The sequence below is a fragment of the Neolamprologus multifasciatus genome, chromosome 9 (genome assembly GCF_963576455.1).
Source record: "Neolamprologus multifasciatus chromosome 9, fNeoMul1.2, whole genome shotgun sequence".
In the NCBI taxonomy this organism is placed as follows: Eukaryota; Metazoa; Chordata; class Actinopteri; order Cichliformes; family Cichlidae; genus Neolamprologus; species Neolamprologus multifasciatus.
The window spans coordinates 10285817-10311480 of NC_140447.1; the positions used below are offsets into that span (position 1 = coordinate 10285817).

Sequence of the window (25664 nt, forward strand, 5' to 3'; positions counted from 1 at the left end):
TTGCGGTGGCATTTTGATGTGCCCCTGCCTCCACGCTGCGAGCTGCCCATCAAGGGGAGCTCGTTATCCTCCAGGAGAAGATTGCTGACCCACACCACACATTCAAGACAACCCAAACTGAGAGTTAAAAGTCTGCTTTCCCACCTGTGGTAAACCTCTATGGAGTTACATAATGAAAGATTTACAGTGTGAAATCAACTGTCTGTCTGCGTGTAAACACATGGTTTAGCCCGACACCAGCACCTCTCCTATCTGCCCTTCAAAAACAATCCTGTTATTTATCCGTATCTAGTGAAAGGGAATGACGTTGAAACTCTACTTTTACGAGTCTGTGGAGTTGCGGAATTAAACACCGGAGATGTGTTTCATCTTAAAATTTCATCCTCTTCTCCTGGACGATTGTGTTAATGAGCTCTCTTAAGCGTTTACAGCAATCAGCCTTAATGTATCATACTCATGTGTATGCAGCACCTGAAGATCACACTAGCTGTATATGACTTAGAATTAAAGGTCAATTTGTTGCAAATATCAAAGGATGTGACCTATAACAGCCTTGGTGCAGGAATCCAACTGGTGCAGCACACACATACGGAGGTTGTACATCATCCTCACCCCAGTTGGCAGTTTGGTTTATGGTTCTGGTTTATGAGTCAGGGTCAAAAGCAGCAGGTGAGCTTCCTGTGATGCCGTCACATGTGTGTGTAGGAAGGGTTGCCAGGAAATGACATGTTGTCCGGGGGGTGAGGCTGCCAGCTTGTTCCCTGACAAGCACGTACACTTTGTCAGTTTGCTTGTGCATGTATCTGTAAAGCTCCCATATGTTTCTTAATACGATCCCTGCCCTTCTCTTTATTCATGTCCGCTCCATATGGACCCTGATCTCAGGTACTTAAATGTTGTGGAGGCCATTGAAGGGCGTTTAAATTAATAGTGAGTTTTTGTCTATGCAGAGACCAACTGGGACATAATTTTTGATGATTTACCGCAGTTAATTGCTGTATTATCAGAAACAGGTTGCATGCAATCACCATCCTCTTCCCATTCAATTGCAGACTGGTATCAAACTGACTCCGTCTTATGACAACAGGTATTCATGACAATGTTGGTGTGCTTGACAATGATAACTTTTTCTTATTGGATCAAACCGATATAAACAGTTTGAACTATGAGTACATCATTCGCAGTTGAAATGTGATAAACAAAAATATTGTATATGTCATTGCAATAGTCTGTTATCATGCTTTCTTATTTTTACTTCAGATGCTAACAGATAAAATACATTTCCAGCTTGAAGTGGTTTGAAACAGCTGTAGATTGGCAGTCTTATGTCCAGTTTAATGTCTGAGCTGCAGGTGCACTCTTTAAAAGAGGCATTTTTTAACGAGGTTACATTATTTAGTGTTAACAAGCGCAGCAAACCCACCTCTTTTCCTCTGAACACTCCCAGTTGTGTTTCGTGCTGCACCATACAAAACACGGAAACGTTCTTGCATTTGCTGCCCAGTGAAACATGAGCCCTCTGTCTGCTCACCAGAACTCCCAGTTCACTCAGCCTAATAGCGAGACTCGTTTCCCCCAAGTCCTTCTGTCTTCAGTTCATATCAGCTATACTGTACGTCTGTGGCCTGTCTTCCTCATGAAGAGTTTGTTAACCGCTGAAGCAGATGTGCGTTTAGAAGCCCAGGGCTTTTTTTTTTTTTGCTTGCAATTAACATTTTTAAAGGCCTCTAATGTCATAACCCTTTTGTTTAAATATGGTCATTCATCTGAGAAGCATCTGCGGGATAATGGTTTATCCCACGGCATATTTCAGCTCATGATTATTCTTGGCCTAGGGCTAATTTACCCTATCATGTTTTTTGGTTGTTGTTGTTGTTTTTTTGTTTTGCTTTTTGCATTTACATACATTAGATGTACTGTTAAAACTTGTACCTGCAGCTGTGCACAGTGTCCACTGAAGCAGGGTTAAGTTTTAAGAAAACCAACAGTATCAGCAGCAAATTAATTGTAGGCACTGAATACGCTTAATACGCTATTGATAAAACTTGTTGCCTCAGGATTGATCTTAACAATAGCTAGATCAAAGCTGCTATGATCATAATTGTTTTTATATTATATAAACAAATTTTCACTAAGTGCTGTAGGTCCCATCACCATTTTAGCTCCTTTCAGCCTCTTATTCTGTTCTGCAGATGGAAAATTCCAGACTACCTGAAGGCCTCAAAGGAAAGACATACTGCACAGTTTTAGTGACAGAGGTAAAGCAGTTAATTGACTGATGTAGGAACAACACAGACATAGAATTTCTCCTTGGAAGCTGGTGGAGATGAAATGAGGCTATAAGAAGGTAAATGTTAGACTTGAAACACAATTCAAAAGAAATAACATTGCAGCTCTGTGTCAGCATGCTGTTTAAAATTTGTACCTAGCTAAATCTATAAGTAATATACAACAACAAGTTGATGTAACTGCTGTTAATTGCTTGTCGTGCCTGCTGCAGTTCGGGTTAAAATGGTTATTGATTCAGTTGATGCAGTTCTAAAGAAACAGCTTGCACTGATGGATTTTCAGAGGCAAAAAACTCCAAATCATGCAGAAATTAATATGAAATTTGTTGAGAATCTCAGCAAAATTGTAACTTGCAGTAAAGTGCAGTGGATACCGATGAAGAAGACTTGTTGTAGACAAATGTCTAGGATGCTCTGAGGCTAGGGATGCACCGATACCACTTTTTTGGAAACGAGTACGAGTATGAGTACTTGCATTTCAGTACTCGCCGATACCGATACCGAGTACTTAATAAAAACATGATTTAAATTTACAGGTAACAGCTTTAGTCCTATAATTTAACAAAAAAAACAACAACAAGGGACTAGTTTGGAATTAAGAACATTTATTTAAAATGAAAAGCATGTTGTATGCAACATATTACAGAATAAATAATTATAAAAAACAAAATTTAATTTTAAATTTGTTCGTCTGTTTTTCTGTTTAGAAGTCTCACTAGCACAGTCACAGCTGGGATGACATCAGAGGCTAGTGCGTCGTAGCTGCTCACTTTTTTAGTTAGTTCCTCAAAGGGGGCGAGGATGGCAACAGTTGTCTCCATAAGAGCCCATTGGTGAGCGGTGGGATAGTCAGGGAGTTCGTGCTCAGACACATACACGCCCAGCACTCGCTTTTGCTCAATGAGGGACTGGAGCATGTAATACGTGCTGTTCCAGCGCGTCTGTACGTCCTGCTGCAGTCTCTTTATTGGCTGGTTGAGCTGTCCCTGAATGTCCTCGAGGCGGGAGTAGGCTAAGGCAGAATGTTTAAAATGCCCAACTATTTTCCGTCCCACTGCTATAGCATCAGCTATGCTCCTCTGTGCTAATAAGCATGGGTAAATAAGCATGGGTAAACTCCTTGTACTCGTTGTCGTGTTGGGATTTTGGTACTTGATTAAATTATTTGTGTTAAATGCGCTACCTTTTGAGCCTCCTCTGGACAATTTCGCTGAGCACAATTTGCAGTCCGCCTTTGTTTTCGCGTCTTCGTTCACTTTGAAATAGTTCCACACGGCTGACTTGTCTCGCCTGCCCTTCTCTCAGCTCTGAGCTGCAGCCGGGGCCTGGGGTCGGGCACTCGGGGCCTGGGGCCGGGCACTAGGCGCCTGTGATTAACCCCTTACATGCCGCTCAAACATAGACAGGTCTCAGACCGTGGTATCGGGGGACTTTTAACGAGTACGAGTACTTTAGAAAATGCGGTATTGAGGCCGATACCCGATACCGGTATCGGGTATCGGGTATCCTGGAGGCTGCTCTTTTCTGTGCAGCCTCCAGGATTCTACTGACGCATCAAAACAAAAAAAGGTGTTTTACGGGAAAATGTCAAAATATAAGTTGTGTATAAAATGACTGACATTATTTGAAAAGTCATTTCTCCACTAAGGCAAGAGCTAATAGGGAATAAGTGATCGTAGTGTCATCATAGTCATTTGTCTGTTAATCAGCAAGTCAAGACTTGGTGAAGAGGTGGAGGATGGGCAAAGGAACAAACTATTCAATTTCAGGGACATTAGCTGTGGTGTAGAACGCACTTTCTGAGTCACCTTTATTAAGTTTAATGCAGACTGGAGCAGACAAAGCTGGTTCAAACTTTCAGTGTGAGTAGTGCTGTTAAAAATAAAGTCAATTTTTTTCCCTCCCTTGAGCTGAATGGACAAAAAAACTTGCTGACTGTTAAGTCTTGTACTTCACACTTCACAACCCCAGCCAGTCTGAGCCAACAACTGAAACATTTGAAAAATCTTATGGGGCCCAGACTGGCCCCAAGCTTAATCAGCAGTCCGAAGGGTCTAGGTGTTCACTGTTCAGCCTGTTCAGTCCACAGGCCACACTCACACTTAGAATAAGAATAAAGCTCATCTAACATAACGTAGCAATAATTCATATTCTAACTGCGAATGCTCTGGGCTTACCCAGTTCTGTAGGCTACAGTCACTCTTAAAGTGGCCCTGTGTGACATGCTGCCCAGAGCAAAAACCCAATTTAGTGCTTGGAGATGGCCGACACGAGAACCGCTTTAGGAAACTATAATCAATCATAATTACTCACAGTAGCATGGTGAGTGCCTTGCTCAACTTTCATGCAGTCACACTTCTCTAACTGCTGAACTTTCTTTAATCCAGCAGTTGTTTTGTGCTGGACAACAGGCTGGGAATATCATCCAAAGTCACAGCCAGCATATATATTTCAGAAAAAATGTTTTTCTTTTATTCTGTTTTAAAACAAATATAGTCAGGCAGATGTCCCTGGATTCAAATATTTTACTTTGTACTTCCCACCATTTATTTTAAAGCTTTAGTTATTTATTATTTTATTATTTGGTGAACACAGTCTTCCTTGAACTCTGATATTGCTGCTCCATAAAACAAAAAAATATGGCATTTTCACGTTTTCAAGATCTCCTGAAATCATGTTTTTCCTGATTTGACCTGCAGACAGAAACGGGCTAAAAAGGAGAACAATCTGTACTACTTTTACAACACATTTTATAACATTTTATAATACGGCAACAAATAAACAACTACAACATTGGGTGGATACCTCATACATACTACATACTCTAACTCCCCCACCTAAACTGTTGAAGCTGGAGGGTAGTCTCTGAAAGTATAACTAACCACATCAAGTTCTCTTTTCATATTTGCAATAATAATTGTCATCTTATTTCAAGACAGCGTTACTAGTCTTGAAATATTATTACTTTAAGTACTAAGCTAAAGTTAGCTGCTAATCTACTGTTAGCTACTCTGACAGTAGCATAAGCTAACAGCATGTAGTTTAGGTTAATAACTGCAACAGGTCCTAAATATAACTTAAGGGGGAAAAGGTTTTACTTTCCTTGCAGTCCTACAGCACTAGAGCCTGAAAAATGTAAATATTTTCTACACTCATTTGGTTCATTTTATTTATTTCAAATATCCTGATTTCCTGTCCTCATCGAACCCCTATTTTAAAAAAAATCCTCGAACCCTGGTGGAAACACAACACTCTTGTTTATTTTTCTGGGGCGTTTTTCTCTGCTTCTTCATTATTATATATCAAAAGTAAACAAAAAACTCTATCATTAAATAATGTATACAATTCTTTTTTGTTGTGTCTATACAAAACACATTCATTGGTGCTGTTTGCAATATTAATGGCTCAGTATGAGAATAAATATATTAACATTTTTTGTAGCAATGTAGATGAGCAGCAATACAACTCTGGCCATTTATGACAACACTACGCCAATAACTGGTTACAGTTAACATTCAAGCTGGAAACATTGGGAAACACCCTGGTTCTGTTCACAGTTAATAAAATCTACCGACAATAACAGAGGCTTAATATGTTAGATGTTGTTCTTGTTCCATATGTTCCCATTAGTGTCAAAAAAGATGTTAAAGCAGGGCTTCCTTGTAATTGGCCATCTCCAGGCCTCGAGGTGTCCTGCAGGTTTTAGATCTCACCCTGGGTCTACACACCTGAATCAAATGATTAGTTCATTGCCAGCCTTTGGAGAACATCAAGACATGAGGAGGTCATTTAGCCATTTAAATCAGCTGTGATGACACAAGTACACATCTAAAACCTGCAGGACACCAGCCCTCCAGCCCTGGGTTTGGACACCACTGTGATAGGGTTTTACCATGTTAACATGCAGTTTCCTTTGGTCTTCAGTCAAACCTCATTATATCCACTTTCAAAACAACAAGATGGCAACAGCTAAAAGGCTCAGCTCAAGGCTTTACAAGGTCCACCTTACTGTCGCCAAATTTAAAGTAATCTTTTAAAATTTACTGACCACAGAACACAAACTAAATATGTTTTCCATATACCGCCATTACTTTAATCCAGGAAATATGAAGTGGCCTTGCCTTCTTGAATGTTATGCTTCTGTTCCAGTTTTTGACACTGAACTTATTAACAGCTCTGTTATGACGTAAGTCTGCCTCAGTCCCAAAAGAGCACGTTTGACAAAGACATTTTGGCTACTCTGAGCCACTCAGAGCATGTTTGCCAACTGCACCAGCTGACCCACTTCCAATTTTATGGTGAAAATAGGTTTGAGGTTTTTGGCCCATGGGTGGCTGCGCAGTTGGAATTATTGCCCCATAGAAGAATTATGAAAACACTCGGTGCAGGGCAGGTACAGGATTTCAGAGCTGCTGTAACCACAACCAATCACAAGGGAAAATCTCCCCAAAGCCATTTTTGTGCTGTGTGTGCATTGTAAGCTTCCAGTGCTGGGACTTTGAAGATTACAGTGTCTAGCCTTATCAGATCCAAAAATAATTTTTTAAGTACTGTTTAAAGTTAGTCTTCAAGGACAATTTAAAGTGGGAACCCCAAGGTTAGGTGCAGTAAGAGCCTACTACATTTTACAATATTTAGACCCATGTTACATTTGCCATTACTGGAAGTGGAAATTGGCAAATGTTACTAAAGAACATGATGCACTTAAATTCAAACTCATGACTGTTTCTAGAAGTAAGACGTGCTGCATCTGAGCACTAACATTTGCACCAGTTTCACTGTCACTTAGCGAGTAGTTTGCAAGTATTTACCCTCTGTGCCAACTACTGGTCACTATGACAACCATACTATCATCCCTGTATATGACTGTTAGCATCCTCCAGCAACCACTCACCATCTGATCATGAAATATAAATGTTATTATTTTTTCTAGTATGTTTTTCCAACATTTTTCCATGGTGATCGGTGGTTGCCAAGCAGTAGCCAACAGGTCTCTAAGCCTGTGACTGAGGTCTTAATCAAACCGACAAAGAAGCACCCAAGTTATTAAGAAAAAAAGTCACTTAGTGTTTTATTTACCTGTTACTAAATCTTAGTAGTTTGTCTTACTGTAACTGCACCACCCACAGGTATCGCTGTGTAAATAAACTCTCCAGTGTCAGTTTTCTGATTGAGTTTAATGCTCAATAGACACAAATTGAGACAGTTGATGTTAAAGAAAGTGAATAAATGACAAGTAGTTTAACGATTATTATGTCCGACATAATAATGCCATAGAGCATTAAACTATTTTCTTCTTATTGAATTCATCAGAGCAAAGCAATTTAAAAAAAATGTTACAGGCAGGGAGGTACCTCATGTGAAACATCAGAGACAAGTAGGATAAGAGAAAATCTGAATCTAGATAATCTAAAAGTGAGACAAACTGAAGGTTTACACGGCGTATAGACATCATCATATCACAGCAAGAGTCCCAAAAAGTGACATGAAGGTTATTATAACAGGTATGGGAGTGTCATCATCATCAAGCCGGTAGACTCCCGGTGGACCATAGGGCCGCAACAACACCACGACAACGGACTTTTTGGCCTTGGTCGTAGGAAGACTTGTTGGCGAGCTTGCTTCCAGAAGGCTTACACCGGCATGCGTCACGGGCCCCACTGAAGAGGAGTCTTCCCATTCAGGCAGTTGTTGGGATGTACTTGGGATGTTGTTTCAGTTTCTGTAGCATGGCTTTTTTTTTTTTTTAGAGGGAGGGGTGGCTAGCCCCACGCCCAATCCTCCTTTCTCATCCTGGACTTGGAACCAGGCAATGGCGGTATGGGAGTGTACATCAGTGAAAACATTCTACAGGGTGGGCCATTTACAGTGGGGCAAAAAAGTATTTAGTCAGCCACCGATTGTGCAAGTTCCCCCACTTAAAATGATGACAGAGGTCAGTAATTTGCACCAGAGGTACACTTCAACTGTGAGAGACAGAATGTGAAAAAAAAAATCCATGAATTCACATGGTAGGATTTGTAAAGAATTTATTCGTAAATCAGGGTGGAAAATAAGTATTTGGTCACCTCAAACAAGGAAAATCCCTGGCTCTCACAGACCTGTAACGTCTTCTGTAAGAAGCTTTTCTGTCCCCCACTCGTTACCTGTTTGAATGGCACCTGTTTGACCTCATCATCTGTATAAAAGACACCTGTCCACAGCCTCAACCAGTCAGACTCCAAACTCCGCCATGGCCAAGACCAAAGAGCTTTCGAAGGACACCAGGAAAAGAATTGTAGACCTGCACCAGACTGGGAAGAGTGAATCTACAATAGGCAAGCAGCTTGGTGTGAAAAAATCAACTGTGGGAGCAATCATCAGAAAATGGAAGACATACAAGACCACTGATAATCTCCCTCGATCTGGGGCTCCACGCAAGATCTCATCCCGTGGGGTCAAAATGATCATGAGAACGGTGAGCAAAGATCCCAGAACCACACGGGGGGACCTGGTGAATGACCTGCAGAGAGCTGGGACCAAAGTAACAAAGGTCACCATCAGTAACACACTACAACGGCAGGGAATCAAATCCCCCAGTGCCAGACGTGTTCCGCTGCTGAAGCCAGTGCATGTCCAGGCCCGTCTGAAGTTTGCCAGAGAGCACATGGATGATACAGCAGAGGATTGGGAGAATGTCATGTGGTCAGATGAAACCAAAGTAGAACTTTTTGGAATAAACTCAACTCGTCGTGTTTGGAGGAAGAAGAATACTGAGTTGCATCCCAAGAACACCATACCTACTGTGAAGCATGGGGGTGGAAACATCATGCTATGGGGCTGTTTTTCTGCCAAGGGGACAGGACGACTGATCCGTGTTAAGGACAGAATGAATGGGGCCAAGTATCGTGAGATTTTGAGCCAAAACCTCCTTCCATCAGTGAGAACTTTGAAGATGAAACGAGGCTGGGTCTTCCAACATGACAATGATCCAAAACACACCGCCCGGGCAACAAAGGAGTGGCTCCGTAAGAAGCATTTGAAAGTCCTGGAGTGGCCTAGCCAGTCTCCAGACCTCAACCCCATAGAAAATCTGTGGCGGGAGTTGAAAGTCCGTGTTGCTCGGCGACAGCCCCAAAACATCACTGCTCTTGAGAAGATCTGCATGGAGGAATGGGCCAAAATACCAGCTACTGTGTGTGCAAACCTGGTAAAGACCTATAGTAAACGTTTGACCTCTGTTATTGCCAACAAAGGTTATGTTACAAAGTATTGAGTTGTATTTTTGTTATTGACCAAATACTTATTTTCCACCCTGATTTACGAATAAATTCTTTACAAATCCTACCATGTGAATTCATGGATTTTTTTTTCACATTCTGTCTCTCACAGTTGAAGTGTACCTCTGGTGCAAATTACTGACCTCTGTCATCATTTTAAGTGGGGGAATTTGCACAATCGGTGGCTGACTAAATACTTTTTTGCCCCACTGTATATGGATACACGGTAATAAAATGGGAATGGTTGGTGATATTAAAGTCCTGTTTGTGGCACATTAGTACATGTGAGGGGGCAAACTCCTCAAGATGGGTGGTGACCATGGTGGCCATTTAGAAGTCAGCCATCTTGGATACAACGTTTTAGGTGCTGTACATCTCGCATCTTCACACCATAGACAATTGCCTTCAGATGACCCCAAAGATAAAAGTCTAAGGGGGTCAGATCGGGAGACACTAGGGGCCATTCAACATGAATGCTCCGACCTGGCACCCATAATGTGGTGGTGTACCATCTTGCTGGAAAAACTCAGGGAACGTGCCAGCTTCAGTGCATAAAGAGGGAAACACATCATCATGTAGCAATTTCAAATATCCAGTGGCCTTGAGGTTTCCATTGATGAAGAATGGACGTTGTACCCCATATACCACACCAAACCATCACTTTTGTTGTTCCAACAGTCATGGAGGGATCCATTCAATGTGGGTTAGTGTCAGACCAATAGCGGTGGTTTTGTTTGTTAACTTCACCATTCACATAAAAGTTTGCCTCATCACTGAACAAAATCTTCTGCGTGAACTGAGGGTCCTGTTCCAATTTTTGTTTTGCCCATTCTGCAAATTCTGTGCGCCGATCTGGGTCATCCTCGTTGAGATGCTGCAGTAGCTGGAGTTTGTAAGGGTGCCATTTGTGAGTAGCTAATATCCGCCAAAGGGATGTTTGACTAATACCACTCTCCAGTGACATGCGGCGAGTGCTACGCTGTGGGCTCTTGCTGAATGAAGCTAGGACAGCCACTGATGTTTCTTCATTAGTGACAGTTTTCTTGCATCCACATTTTGGTAAATCCAACACTGAACCAGTTTCACGAAACTTAGCAAGCAGTTTGCTAACTGTAGCATGGGAGATGGGTGGTCTCGTAGGGAGTCTTGCATTGAAATCTGCTGCAATGACCCGGTTACTGCGTTCACCAGATATCAACACAATTTCGATCCGCTCCTCACGTGTTAACCTCTTCGACATGTCAATGGCTGTGAACAAAGAGAAACTTGTAAATAACTCATGAAAGAATAAAGTTACGTTGAAACCAAGCACACCATTGTTTTTCTTGTGACATTACCAATAAGTTTGATGTGTCACATGGCCCTCTTCCTATTGAAAAAACAAAAGTTGTATCCAAGATGGCCGACTTCTAAATGGCCACCATGGTCACCACCCATCTTGAGGAGTTTGCCCCCTCACATATACTAATGTGCCACAAACAGGACTTTAATATCACCAACCATTCCCATGTTATTACAGTGTATCCATATAAATGGCCCACCCTGTAGATTAAAGGTATGGATGTCCTGTGTCCGTTTTTTGGTACACTGGATAAATATAATGTATAGATGTGCTGTCTGTACTTCACAGATTAAAAGGTAATTTGAAAGTTCTTAGATAATGGCAATGAAGTCACAGCCCCAACTTGCGTTGAAACATTAAGTCCACACACAGCGTGCAGTGTGTGCTATCCCATGCTTGGATTTTCACAGCCCTCCTACACACCTTCTCTTTCTGTCTCTCTCTCACTCTCTCTTCTATCTCCATGTCCCTTTCACTGGGGTTTATGTTTTTATCAGCTTAGAGACTGCCAGGATTCAAAGCCAAAAAAATCATTGTCCTCCCAACTGACTCACTGCCAAATCTACTGACCACCCTACGACTAAATAGTTGATCTCATTCATAGATATCCATCAGGTTATGGTTTTTGAGTCAACTGGTGAAGCATGCTGCACACATGCACATATTTCATATGTCTTAATACAGATCACTGGAGCCCTATCATTTCTTGGTAGTGTGAAGCTGACTGCATGACTACATTTATTATGCAAATATCCAGTCTGTTTTAGCGATGGCAATGTGTGGGCTGTAATCGGGTTATTTTTATACCGAGCCGACCCATTTCTACTGTTTGCCTGTGTCCAAAGTTTAAACAAGCCAGTGCCCAGCTCTGATGGAGCCACATGGCACGGATAGTAACATCATGGCTGGGTTAATGGAGATCAGCTGTCTGCCTTATGTCAAAACTTCCTAGAAGGAGGTGCAATCACATCATTGATGGGCTACGACTGGAGCCAAGGACCCAGATGTACTGCTTTCCTGTGTCATTTGCTCTTGAATGTCGATCTAGGCCATAATTTGCAACGGTAAAATTAGAGGTTTGGTGAGCATAACGTGCAATGTTCTATGCAACTTCCTAGGCATGCTGCCTACGTTTGTCTCACCAGAAATTTCTAACTGTATCTTTTTTTCACAGGGGTGGGGGAATTATTGCTCATAAAAATAAGCTTTCAAGTAAATGAAGGCTCTTTGTTGATTTTGAAATATCTTATATATATATATATATATATATATATATATATATATTAGGGGTGCAACGATACACAAAATTCACGGTTCGGTTTGGTTCGATACTTTGGTGTCACGGTTCGATATTTTTTCGATGCAAAAAAATTTTCAGGCCTTTTTAATTTGTCATTTATTATAATTATAAATATATATTTTAACTCAAAAGTACAGTTTTTAAATTTAATGTTGCTGAAACAACAAAGTAATAAAAAAATTAATCTATCTGATCGAGAAATCACTCATCTTTGGAAAAGAGAGTTTATTACAGAGAAATGGCTCTTTCCAGAATAAAAGCTATACTATACGCTTCTTCTGGGCTATATTCTCAGCAGCATATTAAACATATCAGGTCCCCATAAGGAGAATCATGTGCTAACGGCTGTCTAAATTACTCGGGTAAAGTTTGTAGCATGCATGCTTGTTGTTTTTGTCTGCTTCCACTTGTCTTTCCACTAGGATGATGTCGGCGTAAATGTGCAGTCATATTTGTTGTGTTCCCACTAGTGCTGTCAGTGTTAATCTCGTTAAAGTGACATTAACGCCATAACGCGGCAAATCTCCGTTAACGAGATACCGCGGATCGCCCTGTGCGTGCGGCTGTACGATATATATATGTCTACTATTTAATGCTAAGTAACAGCCTAATAAAATAGAAGCCTTTCACTCAAAACGGAGTTGTTAAAAAAAATCACCATACACTTGTTATGCTTCATTGTGCTTAGACCTCAGTCATGACATCAGAATCAGAATACTTTATTGATCCCGCTGGTCTCTGGAATTTGTTGGCAGTCGTTGAATGCAATCAGTTGGTCGTGGGTGTTGCACCAAAAACCTGTTTATGATTGCTTTGGCCACTGGAAAATTGCAACATTTGACCATGGTTTACATGGAAGATGCTGACTTGTCTACAAACACTTTCTAGCTAATCACCAAGTACGAGCATCCTAGAATATTTTCTTTTGATTGTTGGGTTTTCGCTGGGCTTTACATAAGGGTGACAAAACCAATGTACAGTTAACATGCATTTATTCACACACAACTATAAGGCAACACGGCAGCTTAGACAAAAACAGCAGCTGTATGTTATGGTTGTAATGTGAGATGCATGAGATACTCTAAGATTAAATGAAGTAATGCTGACATTTGTTTATGAGTTGGATCAGTTTTCATTCAAAAGAAAAGTAACTGTGAGAAACACCCCAAAATGATTCTGGGTTCAGGCACTAGTAAATTGGTCCAACTGTGAAATAGACTGTTGTTGGAACACATGAGTTATTTCTCACTGGAGAAGTTTTCCTTTTACTTGGCTTCAGTACCATATGATAACATAGTAATCAATTTGAGAACTTGTTGAAGAGTCAAGCCCACGCTGTGCTAGGCTGATCCAGAGTTTCATCTGGAGAGGGGTTAGGAGCCAGTGTGATCCCACCCAACGTCAGGAAGCACATCACAAATGAAACATGTCATGAATCCCAACAAAGTGAGGGAAATACCTGTTTCAAATTACATTTTGCTGATGAACTGTGGTCTATTTAACATCTTGGCCAATTATCCAATGTGGAAGTGTAATGGGATTACTTATCCCCAAAGGAGATTAGAAACTCTTTAATTACCAACTACTGCTCTCTCTTCATCATATCTCTTTAAAAAATTATTATTATTGTTATTTTGTTCCTTGAAAAAGGGAGACAGACGGGCAGCTTTAAATTCATGCTGCCAGGAGATCCAGGAGGTCTGACTGGGAGCAGATGCAGCAGTTATGAGACATAGTCGTGTTTCCATAGGGAGGCTTTGAGGAGCCTGGCAGGGCTTTGCGCTGGTGGGAGGACCAGTTGGAAAGGGCCAGAACCTTTCAAATAGGGTATTCAGGATTATTGAGTGAGAGAGGAAGTCATTAAGGAGTGGAGAGGAAGAGAGACGGTGAGTGCGAAAGAGTTAGCAAAAAGAGAGGGGAAGTGTGGATGAGCGAATGATTTCAACCATCCAACAAACTTCTAGATGAGCACAAGGAGGACAAAGAAAAACTTCATATTTTTAACACGGTAAAAATCGTTGTAAATTTGCATCGTTACAAAGTGAGCATGAAATGAGGAAGTTATTTAACTCCCACAAAGAATGAGTGACAGAGCAGTTCAGCAGGGTTGTGTTTGTGCAGTTTATTCAGCATCGACTATCACATGCAATAAAAATTACACGTCTTCACTGATTACACGAGTGGTTTTGAGTTGTGGAACATACAGTCAATATATTCTAGGAAAAACATGTATTCATACTGTTAGTAAATTACACCACAATGGCCAACAAGAGAAGTTGTTTTTGTGCTAATAACTGCACAGTGGATTTATGAATGGAAAATGTTCAAATTGAGTTCAGTTGAATTTGCCATTCATCTCTAGCAATTTTGTCACAGCCCTGGATTTTCAAAAAGAGGTGGATCCTATATGAACAGAAAAAGATAAATACATGTCTGCTACCCAAGAAAGGACCCAGAGACTGTGGAAGGCCACTGAGTTCAAGTTCCACTGTCTGTCCTCTAAAGATCGCTTATATTAGTTTTAAAGCCTCGGTAAAAGAAGCCTCGACTGGTTACTTTGCAGACATAATCTCTTCCTCAAAAATGAATCCCAAGATAGCCTTTGTTATTATTAACAACTGCATTTCAACACCTCTTTCTTCTTTACTGTATTTTTCTGTCAGAGGCAGTGATGACTGCCTTCATTACTAAATGAAGTAAAATGTTAAGTTAACCTCTAGCCCACTGAATGCAATACCATACTATACTATAACTATAATAACTATACCTATACTATAGTAGTAACTATTGTTTTTGGTGATGCCAGGGTGTGCTGTGATCTTATTCTAGAGAGGTTTTTACCAAACAACACTGAAAAAAAGAAAAAGAATATGGGAAGGAATAAAATAACGACACATTTAAGTCAGAGTTTGGGAGGTGGTCTTCTGAGGGTTTGCAAGATAGATCATCACCTTAATTAATTTCATTGACTGAGGTTTCTTCTTTTGTTCTGTAGGGTTTTCCTCTCCGCTGTCCTGTGGTGTCCAACAGGGCTCATGATAAAAAGAAGGCACATCTTCTGTCAGTTCTAAGGTTTTCCATATCAAGAAGTAATAAAACATATCTTGTCCGTACCAGGTCTTAAATTTAGGTAAATACAGTTTGATTTAACAAATACTAAACACAATGTAGAATTAGTGTGTGAAAAAACTAAGCACACCCAATGACTAAGTAGCTTGTAGAACCACTTTTAGCATCAATAATTTGAAATAATAATTTTCTGTATGGCTTTAACGGTCTCTAACATTGTTGTGGATTAATTTTTAGCCCACCCTACAGCTTTGCTTTGGTTTGCAGGACATTATTTTTGCACAGTTCTAACAAGGTCCTTCCACAGCATTGAAGTCAGAATGAGGTCTGGATTTGGACTGGGCCTTTGCAACAACTTGATACTTTTTTTCCCCAGTAATTCTGTTTTATCTTTGCTGATGATCATTTTCCAGTTGCACCTTCAAGTTTGGACAAAGCTTTAACTGTCAGATTTAGCTAGGATGTTGGCTCTACATTCAACTTTATAATACTGTGGTGAACAGAGGAGCCTCTGGAGTGAGAATGGGCTGTCTGAGGAGTTCATGGCTGACTCAGTAACTGCAAGGTGCCTAGGTGGCCTTTTTCTGTTGCCTTTGAAGTACTCATTATCAAAAATTTAGATAGATATTTAGCTTTATTTTTCATCAAAGTCATTGCAGCTTATCTCCTATCTTGGCTTCTAGAATGCCTTAATTTTATGATTTACCATTTTTTTATGGCCTAGCGCTGAAAAGACGGAGGTTCAGATGAACCTAACAAACCTCAGAAAACTGAGACTAGAGCTTTAAATGTGCAGCTAAAGATGCTCGTGTATGCCTTCATATTGTTGTTTATCAACAATCGTAGTATGCTTTTACTCTCTTAGGCAGTCTTGTGGGTTATTTTAAATACTTCCTCACGTTCAGGATCCAGTTTAATATTTTTATTCATGCACACAGAGCATACCCTCAGACAAATATGCTAAATTTGCTGTTTGTCCCACACACCTGCTAAAAGACTTGGTTTCATGGATTCTTTTAAATGGAAGATAAAAACATATCTGTTTAGACATGGTGGCATAGTGGTTGCTACTGTTAGTACTGCCTTAAAGCGAGAAGGTTCTGGGTTAGAATCCACTCTGTCTTTTGTGTGGCGTTCTGGTGTCCTTCCACAGTCCAAACACATGAATTAAGTGGGGTTAGGTTAACTGCTGATTCTTAACTGGCCCTGAATGGTTGTTTGTCTCTCTGTGTTAGTCCTGTGACAGATTAGTGACCTAACCACTTTGTAACCCGCCTCTCACCCTGTGACAACTGGGCTACACTCCAGTCCCCTCATCACACTGAATTGGATAAGTGGAAGAAAATGGATGGATGGATGTTTAGACATGTGTGGCAGATTTGTTTTGTTTTTGTTTTTTTCATGTATTTATGTACTTTGTGTACTGCTTTTAAATAAAATGTTACATTTAAGTGTTTTTCAATGCATATTTTTTCATCTCTGGATTGATTTTTATTCCATTTTATGCTTTGTAATCACACTGTGACATCTGGCCAAACGTGCTCTACATAATTATGATTACATAAATACATTATGTTATCTTTATCTAAATTGGAGCTATACTTTTTATGATTTTATGCGACCTGTAGAGACTTTAAGTACTCTGAGTCAGCTCGTCTTTTCTTTTTACATTCTCTTTTTTTATTGCCACTAGCTAATTCTTCCTGGAATTTGTGAGTCATATTAGGCATCTACCATAACTGTGCATCTAATTTTATCTTTACCTGGTAATTTCACTGCTTTCCAGGAAGCTGCTTTTTTAAAATTTCATAATATACATGCATGCTTTCATGATGTTTCTACAAGTTATTAAACAAGACATCTGTCTGTAAATTAATAATCATCATCTCTAAAGTTTGGAAATGAAAGCTTGTCACATTAATTTTAAAATACTCTACTGGGTGTCTACATTCTCATCACTGACGAGGCATCCTAACCACTTCAGAACAGAGCTGTGCGAAAGAAGAATCAAGAATTCATGAGTCAGAGCTTCACCTTGTTAGACACACAATAAATTTTACCCTTTCCTATGAGGTGACACAGTGCTCCAAAGTGTTTGTCATTTCCTGTCCAGATAAGTAAACTTACATCTGCAAACTATAATTAATACTTCCTCCATGAAGTGTAATAAGCAAGATGATGTTTTTTTAAAGAGTTAGCGTGACATGATGCCCTGCAGAACTCACGTGGATCACACAGGGTTCAAGCCAAACTGTGCCTGTTCTGACGCTCCCAATGTTTTTCAACACTTTACATGGAGTTTTATCCATTTAGTGTGAGAATTTGTCCCAGGATGAAGCTGGAGTGTGTGTGCAAAGTCAACTCTCATCAATAGCCTAATAGTGTGACTCACCTATCTTTTGCTGTGGCACACATACTGCTTGTTCCTCGTCCCCTGGTGTTAGTTTAAGTAGAAAATCATTGACCTGGGTCATTATGCCTGCCCCTTCTTTATTATACGAGGAGATTAAACAGAGGCTCTTTAATGTGGCACTTTTTGTGTATTAGTGAGGACCCAGGTGCCATTGCAAAGGCAATATAACTCTGTTTACCAATAATAAATGGCACAGATTTGTCACAGTCTTTTATTAATGCAAAGATGAGACTTTGATGAAAGGTTTCTTTGTAAAAGGAGCACTCTTAAACCGTGAACACATCACTTTCTCTACGGTGACAACACTCCTGATGGCATCATTACCTTATACTGGAAGCCAAGTTGACACACAGGAGATATCGGAGTAGGATTACACACCCACACTGAGGGTGGTGGTTGAACACTGAGCCTGTCATCGCCCTCTATTGGCAAAGGAGGGTTTAAAACATGGATACAGAAATCCCATAGGCATGAGCACAGGAGCACATTACATGTAGCTTGGCTGTGGCTGATAGAAATCATAAAAATAAGAATGTAAATCTAAATATACATAGCAGTATAGGAAGAAGGTATTAAAAAAAGATATAAAAACCATGTAAACATTTTATTATTTTTAAAATATATTTAACTTGCACTTTTATGCTACCCAGTTTAATATTTACATCATAAAAGCTTATGGGGCATTTATGAACAGTCACAATTTTCTACTCGTCTCAAGTTATGAAATAAAGTTGGTTATATTAGCACAATAATAAGCTGTCCCTGCTTGTTGCCATGTGAAAAATGCCATGGAGCCAAATACGGAAGCCTGCGTGTTTATTTACCCAAAGAGAAGAACAATAGCAGAATATGCTGAGTGGGAAAATAGCGCGTCTTACGTTTGTGTCAAACTGCACTGGCAGGATGAGGGCTGTTATGTTTTTATCTGGGATTTTGATGAGGATGAGGATGGGAGGGGGCGCTCGTGCCAGTGTGCACATGCGCATTCGGTGGGAAACACGATTGAAAACGGGCAGCTATGCCGCGCGGTGCAGAAAACGGGCTGGACGCGTCCGCTTGGAACAACGGCCGGTGTACCGGAGGACTGACCCGGGGACTGTGGGACCAGGAGGCGCCTGAGAGGCGTTAACAGCGATTCTTTCCCCGGGGATAACCTCCTCCCGAAACCGCGGCGAAAGCAGCGGGTGCGAGGGCTCGACAAATCCGCTCCTTCGCCCATTTCTCTCCTCCGTCCTCTGCTTTCGGCACCGCAAGAGAGACAGCGAGACATCAGCGATGTTGCTGCCAAATGTGTAGGATTTATTCCCGCTGCCCATTTCTCTGTGTCGCCTGTAAATAAAACTGAGCGCAGACAATAAGCTCCAACAGCGGGGGTCACTATGGTTTTATTGGCGCTCCGCAGTAGGAGATGTCTTAATAGCTGCTGTATGGGGACGTTATGCTTGCAGTTGTTGCTGTGGATTTTATGTGCCGTGAACGGAGAGGAGCAGTCGTTCAGTGTAGAGGTAAGAGGACTGATTTGTTGACACCCAAGAGATTTTCCCGCACAACAACAGCTTCACTTTTTTGTTAAATTAAACTGTGTTATTTTTATCCTCATTTAAAATAATGATAATAATAATAAAGTGTTAGAGTTGCTCTGTAACTCCAGTCCCTTGTGCTGATGTTTCACCAACCACAACAACAGAGCCTTTGTGAGATGCCCAGCTGGGTTGTAGTTCTACCCAGTTCGGTAGCCGCTTTTAGACAGTTTCCCAAGGAATGTGCATTTCTGAATGGAAGTGCAGGTATTCTTAGAGGGTTTCAAAGCTTTATTTCGCTCCCCAGCTTGTGCTTGTTTGTGTTCTCAGAGTGCTGAAACATTGAATTTTGGATTGAAGCAAAATGTGGGCTACCTTAATGTAAAAAAACCCCTAAAAACACACAAACAAAAGAACATTTCCACTCTTATCTAGGTATGTAAACAATGCATAACCCTATGATTTTAAAAACGGAGCCAGCATGAGCAACAATGTCAGAAGTCAATGGGCAGACATTCAGAGTGGGTATGTGCGAGATTTTTGTGTTTTAGTGGTTTTACTGCATTCACATACCCCGTGTCTGCAAAAACAAACAAAAAACAAACAAGCTCAGGTCTAAGGCTTCACTCTGCACTCTGAAAGGAGATCTTATGGGGTCACAGAGAACAATGTGGGCAGCCAGATGAGAATTTAACAAAGCAGGGAAGGTTCCTTCACAAAGGCAGCTTGTATTCTGAAACAACCTCCCGGCTTAATGGGTAGTTGAAGGTCTTTAGGCTACAAGTGTTGTGCCAATGAACTCTGAGACTCAGACTTTTAAAAATAATCTCTCCAACTTCTGCTAGTGTTTCTTTCAAGATGGTGTGCAACTTAATCTGTGGCTTTTGCCGTGCACGTCTGCCCCTTTTACATCCAGAGAAGGCTGTGGCACTGCGCTCAGCAGCCCCTTTCCTGTCTATCTCTCTCACACATGCACACGCATGCAAACAGGAGCTGCTGCACAGGATCATCCTGGCATGTGTACTGACAGTGACTCGAGTCCCACATCCACATTTCCACATGATTTGCAAGCTTGGCATGCCAGAAGCAGAGAGGCAGCACTGACCTGATCTCTGGTAAAAAAAAAAGAAAAGAAAATAACCCGTGCTGCTCGGTTCCATTTAACCTGATGAAAAACGCATTATTAGCGTTAACATCATCGTTCTCTCGCAGAGCGTTCCCTTCTCCCACGTCGTCCACCTCCACTTGAATCTTATTATCCACCTCCAGCCCTTGCATCTGTTGTTTCTTTGTGTCACTGAATTGTGAATGTGCTCAGCGGTCGTGGCTCTCTTTTTCTTTTTTGTCTTTTTTCAAAGTCTCTCAACTTTAATAAGTCATTCTCAGGAGCTGATTAACTTTGACAACCTACAAATACATGCAACAGCACCAGTGTGCATATTAATGCAAAGTACCTCAAGATGAGCCCCTGCTGTGCCTGTCAGGTAAAGATGCCAGCGAGCTCACAAGCGTGCTTACAGTAGTTTGATATCTATGATTACTGTGTTTTCATGCACGTGTGGAGGACTGAAAAAGCCTCCAAACGTTCTCATTTATTTGCTAGTGAAAAGTGGGCTTTCCGCTGTAATGCGAGACATTTTCTGGTCCCTAATTTAGCTGTCGTCTTTGTCACAAATGAGACGAGAGAGGCGTCGAGGCTGCCGAAAGTTGCACTCTGCTCTGCACAACAACAAGTTTGATTTAAGCATCAGGTGGGCTTTAAACTGACAAGTTGCTTCAAGTGGGAATGCCCGGCATGGGAGAAAAGAGCAATGAATGAGGCTTAAAGAAAACCCCCCAAAAGAAAGTGTTTAATTTGATCCTAAGGGGTATTCAAAGAAGAGCAAAGTCACAGTAAAGCACATGCTGTGCAGTCCCGCTCCAGGCTGGCAGAATTTGGCTGCAGTTTCGCAATCTTTCTAAACAGTTTCTGTTTGGAGACTGTGCTGCTTTCACTGGAGCCACTCGCTCAGCTGTTAGGACTGTGTTTACTCCTACACCAAGTGTTCTAGAGAGTAGACACAGATGAGTATTTCCTCTAATTAACAGGTGTGGTTTGAGGTGGGAGGTCATCCTGAGCCTGCCCTGCGATTACTGGTCAGACTGCGGTCTTTTAGAAAACCTCACCCTTTTGGATGGAGCCTTTGCTGCCGACCTTCCTGGATTTGACTTCACAGACAAAGTGGCTGTAATGCTGTCATTCCCCCACTTGTTTCTCCTGTTTCCTCTTGCTTTGGATGACATTTTCACAGGAAGGACAGCCTGTCACTCGGTGATAAGAGTAATTAATAGGAACGTGTAACACCTCACTTCAGCACTATACATGGCTACTGCAGAAAGATTTCTGAAAGCTCTTCAGCTTTCGTCCATTCGATTGTCTCCCCTGAAGTAATTCTCTCTGCAAATTGGACAGCGCCATTAACAATGGCTCAGGCTCGACTTAATTTTGTTTATCTCCTTGTGAGTATTATTTTCTGTTTCAGTCCACATTGATTTTACATGGATGAGCCAACGTTTTTTGTGCGACAGCCAATAAAGTAAGTGCTTTCTCTGCGAGGCGTCATGCTGTAGGTGGGCCTTGCAGGCAGTTGATTTATCTCAGGTTATTTTTATCATTAGCTCTTACATAATCCAGAGTAATTAAAACAGAGAGATTTTCCCCCTATCCCTGTTTGACAATATCAGACAGTTAGAGGGAGAAATGTAACTTAATATTTTATAAGCGCTTTCTCCACTTAGTGTCACAAATGCAGAGACATGCCGAGCTGTGCTCGGCCACGCTCCAAGTTTGTCTGAAGTAGAGATGCACAGATCGATGGGCCAGTCGGCTGTTTTCAGCTGATTGGCCATGATGGATGACTGGCTGATCAGCCTCTGGTGTATCTGATTTCATGCTGATCTTCTAACACACATACCAAAATGTAACTACACTGGAGATAGGCATTTCAAGGAAATGCATGATTCCATTTTACACTGTTATTCTTCCAAGATCACCTCCTACCCTTAAATCCCCCTTAAATGACTATGTGTAGTTGTGGTACTCTTGTCGTCTGCTAGCTGTACCTGACACAGTTTGGCCTTGAAATAATTTTCCTTCCTTTTCTTTCCTAAAGTTGAAAGTAGCCGTCTGTATAGTCTCACAGATGTTTCATCAATCTGTCGCTTTGCAGTTAATCTTGTATTCTTCTTCTGTTCTGTTGTTTAATAGTGGTCGGTAAATAAAGCCTCTATATAGAATAGAATAGAATAGAATAGAATAGAATTCAACTTTATTGTCATTGCACATGTACAGGTACAGGGCAACGAAATGCAGTTTGCATCCATCCAGAAGTGCTTTAGCCATGATATAGATATATTACAATATATATTATCAATAATATAGATATGTAAGTATATTACAGAAATGGGTCTATTATGGTATGTTATAATGTACACGGTATGAAGTATGTTATGAATATTCTATAACTATAAGTATGTACAGGCTGTAGTGAGTACAAGCTATGTACAGGCTATGAACAGGATATAAATATGAAATAAATAAAAAAATAAAAAATACATTAAAAAAAGCAACTAATGCTATATGTATGTATATGCTTTACCACTACCTTTTAGTGGCAGTGCTTAGCATGCTACCAGGTAAAGTAAATGTATATCATTTAAACAAAAAATAGTTGCATAAAGTAGCTAGTTTTCTTACAACTTGATGGTTATTCAGATAATCAAAAATCATGTTAGCAACATGGCATGCAAGCCCCTGAGCCAACTTTAACATGGCATGCTGACATTCCTGAAGATATATCCATGACACAAAGTGCAGTATTTAAAAGGACTTTGTCTGGGTTCCTTATAATGCTAATGCTAACATTGAAGCCAGAAGTTTGCCAGTGTAGCATGTGCTGATTCCTAATTTTCTTTGCTAATCTACATATTTTTGTTATTAGTTAGTGACACACTGTGAGATTAATAATCTGTTTAGTTTCACAGTACATTTTCAGTTGAATTATACTGTACAATAAAGCTGTAATATGGAGCACTACAAATAGTCACTCATTTATTGTGTACATAATATAAGTTTCCACTGGAGAAGCCTTACAAAGATGATTATGTGTCCTGTCAGTTACAGGAAGAAAAGCAGAATTTTGCCAAAACACTGGAACAACTTTAAGAGAAAAGTGTGTCTGAAACATTTCCTCAGTGTTTATTTTTCCTCTGGAATTTGAATACTTTGAATATGTTTATATGAACATAAATATGTTATTATGTTATAAAAACATGACCATATACATCTTTATTGCTTTGCTTTCCATCTGTGTCCAAAGATGGCCGAATCACTCAAAATGTTAATTGTATTGCTTGCAGGTATTTCTGTGATCTGTGATTTACATTTGAGATGCTCTTGGAGCACAACAACACCGATGTGCACCCACTAAAGCCTGGTGAGCGTCACGCTGCCTTGGTTACACTCAGTGTTTCACTGGGAGGCATCAGGTGCAGAGCTGCGCTCTGAGTGTTTGAAGTGTTTGAATCATGCCACTGTGCTCGCTAGAGACAAAGACAAGTTGCTTAGTCAAAGATAATCTGCTGTACAACAAAGACAGCGCAAAGTTGTACTCCCATCTGTTAACACATCCTTTCTCAGATGGATGAATGAATTAATAAAAGGTGGTTTGGCTAGACTCTGCTGACTGTCGGCTGTGATTATTAACTCCAACCAAGAGTTCTGTCAGCTCGCTCTGTTTGTTCACCTGTTAGTGAGGAATCGTGAAAGAGCCGATCATCATAAATCATAATCATAAGAACTTTGACCTTTTGTTGCACAGTAATGGACGGGCCATAAGTGTAAAACAGAAGCATACACTTTACATCTTTGTAACAAATATAAACGCTTGTTAGCTTAGCATAATTGAAAAATGAAGATGGCTTGCTTTGTTCTGTCCAAAACTATAAATGCATCAATCAACATCACTAAACATCTGTATTTACATGTTTATTAATTATCCTACAAACTTGAACTGGAACGTATTGTTATACCTATGCTGCATGCAGTGATTAAATTTTTTTTAATACCAACTTGCTAGTTTAACATTTAACTACATGGCTGTGCTGAATCAGCTTCAAATTCAGGTCAGACTACATGAATTGAGCCTGATTATGACCTGCAACAAACAAAATAGGGTGTTGCTTTGCATCAGGAATGAAAATGCAACTTGATCATTTTGTATTTCATAGTGTGTCACAGCAACTGAAAGTCAGAGCTGCGATTAGAGGAAGTAGCTTCTTACAAGTTTTCAGTGTCTTCGATGGCAGTTCCTTCAAGTCTGTGACTGGAACTGACCGATGTGGTGATTGGCATTGGTGTTGGAGCTGAAATTGAGCAACACATCCAGTGTCACTTTGTTTTTCTGCAAATCTCTAGCTAGCGTCTCCTTCCTGATGACCATCGCACGTGTCCTCGAAGACAGCGTGATACACATCCCCCCCAGTCATAAAGGGCAAAAATGTTGTGCAGTCCGGGCTAGGCATTATGCTAATCAAAGCTTATTGTCTTCTGTATTTGGCGTCATTTTTTAATGGTCACAAAACAAGAATGGGATGAGAAGTTCTCATCCAACTGTGGCAACAAAATCATGCTTGACAAACTATCCCTTGAGTAAGTTTATAATAATTAAATAAACTATTACTGTACTATTCTTTACATAGGTAGGCAGTGTTGCTGCTTTCACCACTGGGCTAAAGCCAAGCTCAAGTGCTGCCCAGTGCAAACTACTCAGTGCTGTTGTCACTGTGTGAGGAATGGGAGAGCTTCATCCCCACGTCTCAGCTCATGTTACCAGTTGGCATGCTCAGCCCCTGAGTGGCATCTGAATAATGGAAAACAATTGATGCGAACGTGTGTGGATGACACACCATGTGCCTGTGTGTCCTGCAGGTCATAGAGAGAATTTATGTTTTAATATAACACCATACACTAGAAAACAGTGTTAACAGACCTCATTTGCTATTTTTGGTGATAAGCGTTCACTGGTGTGGGTTTTTTTTTTTCTTTATTTCCCAGAAATTGCTTGGCACTCAAACAGTGTGCTTAGTACTTTGGTGTGTTTTTCCTTGAATTTACAGTTAATGAAGGCTGAATGTTTCTTTACTTTCCCTGCGCCACGGTGGTTATCAGCACTGATATTAACAACTTAACTACACAGTTCTCCAAAATAGCCCCCAATTGAAACTGCATCACGTCCTTTTGCGGCACGGGCTTCGTGTTCCATCAGTGGCTGGGCTGGCTATTCCTTAACAATTTATCTTTAACAAAGTCGATATTAAATTGTTGCTTTTGTTTCCCTGCAGCCGTGTTTTCCTCCTACATACAGTACACTTAGTGTGCATGAGCTCACCTCCTGTGTCTGAGTGCACACAGGCATATTTATGAGTGTATTTAT

The 25664-nt window shown here is 40.6% G+C and overlaps 3 protein-coding genes across 4 annotated transcripts in view; 1 reads left to right on the forward strand and 2 right to left on the reverse strand.

Annotated features, from left to right (window-relative positions):
* The window catches only part of LOC146511037 (uncharacterized), a 32571-nt gene extending 13920 nt beyond the window's left edge, over nt 1–18651 (reverse strand). Inside the window, exon 1 of the mRNA XM_085173545.1 lies at nt 18550–18651. Coding sequence (XP_085029671.1) covers nt 18550–18651 — 102 coding nt within the window. The remainder of the gene's footprint in view (nt 1–18549) is intronic.
* The window catches only part of LOC146511036 (uncharacterized), a 189776-nt gene that overhangs the window by 16901 nt on the left and 147211 nt on the right, over nt 1–25664 (reverse strand). The gene's annotated exons all lie outside the window — the stretch shown is intronic.
* mmp16a (matrix metallopeptidase 16a (membrane-inserted)) overlaps nt 18637–25664 on the forward strand; it is a 74073-nt gene continuing 67045 nt past the window's right edge. For both annotated transcript variants that reach the window (XM_085172223.1, XM_085172224.1), the window contains exon 1: nt 18637–19176. In XM_085172223.1, coding sequence (XP_085028349.1) covers nt 19051–19176 — 126 coding nt within the window. In that variant the 5' untranslated portion in view covers nt 18637–19050. The remainder of the gene's footprint in view (nt 19177–25664) is intronic.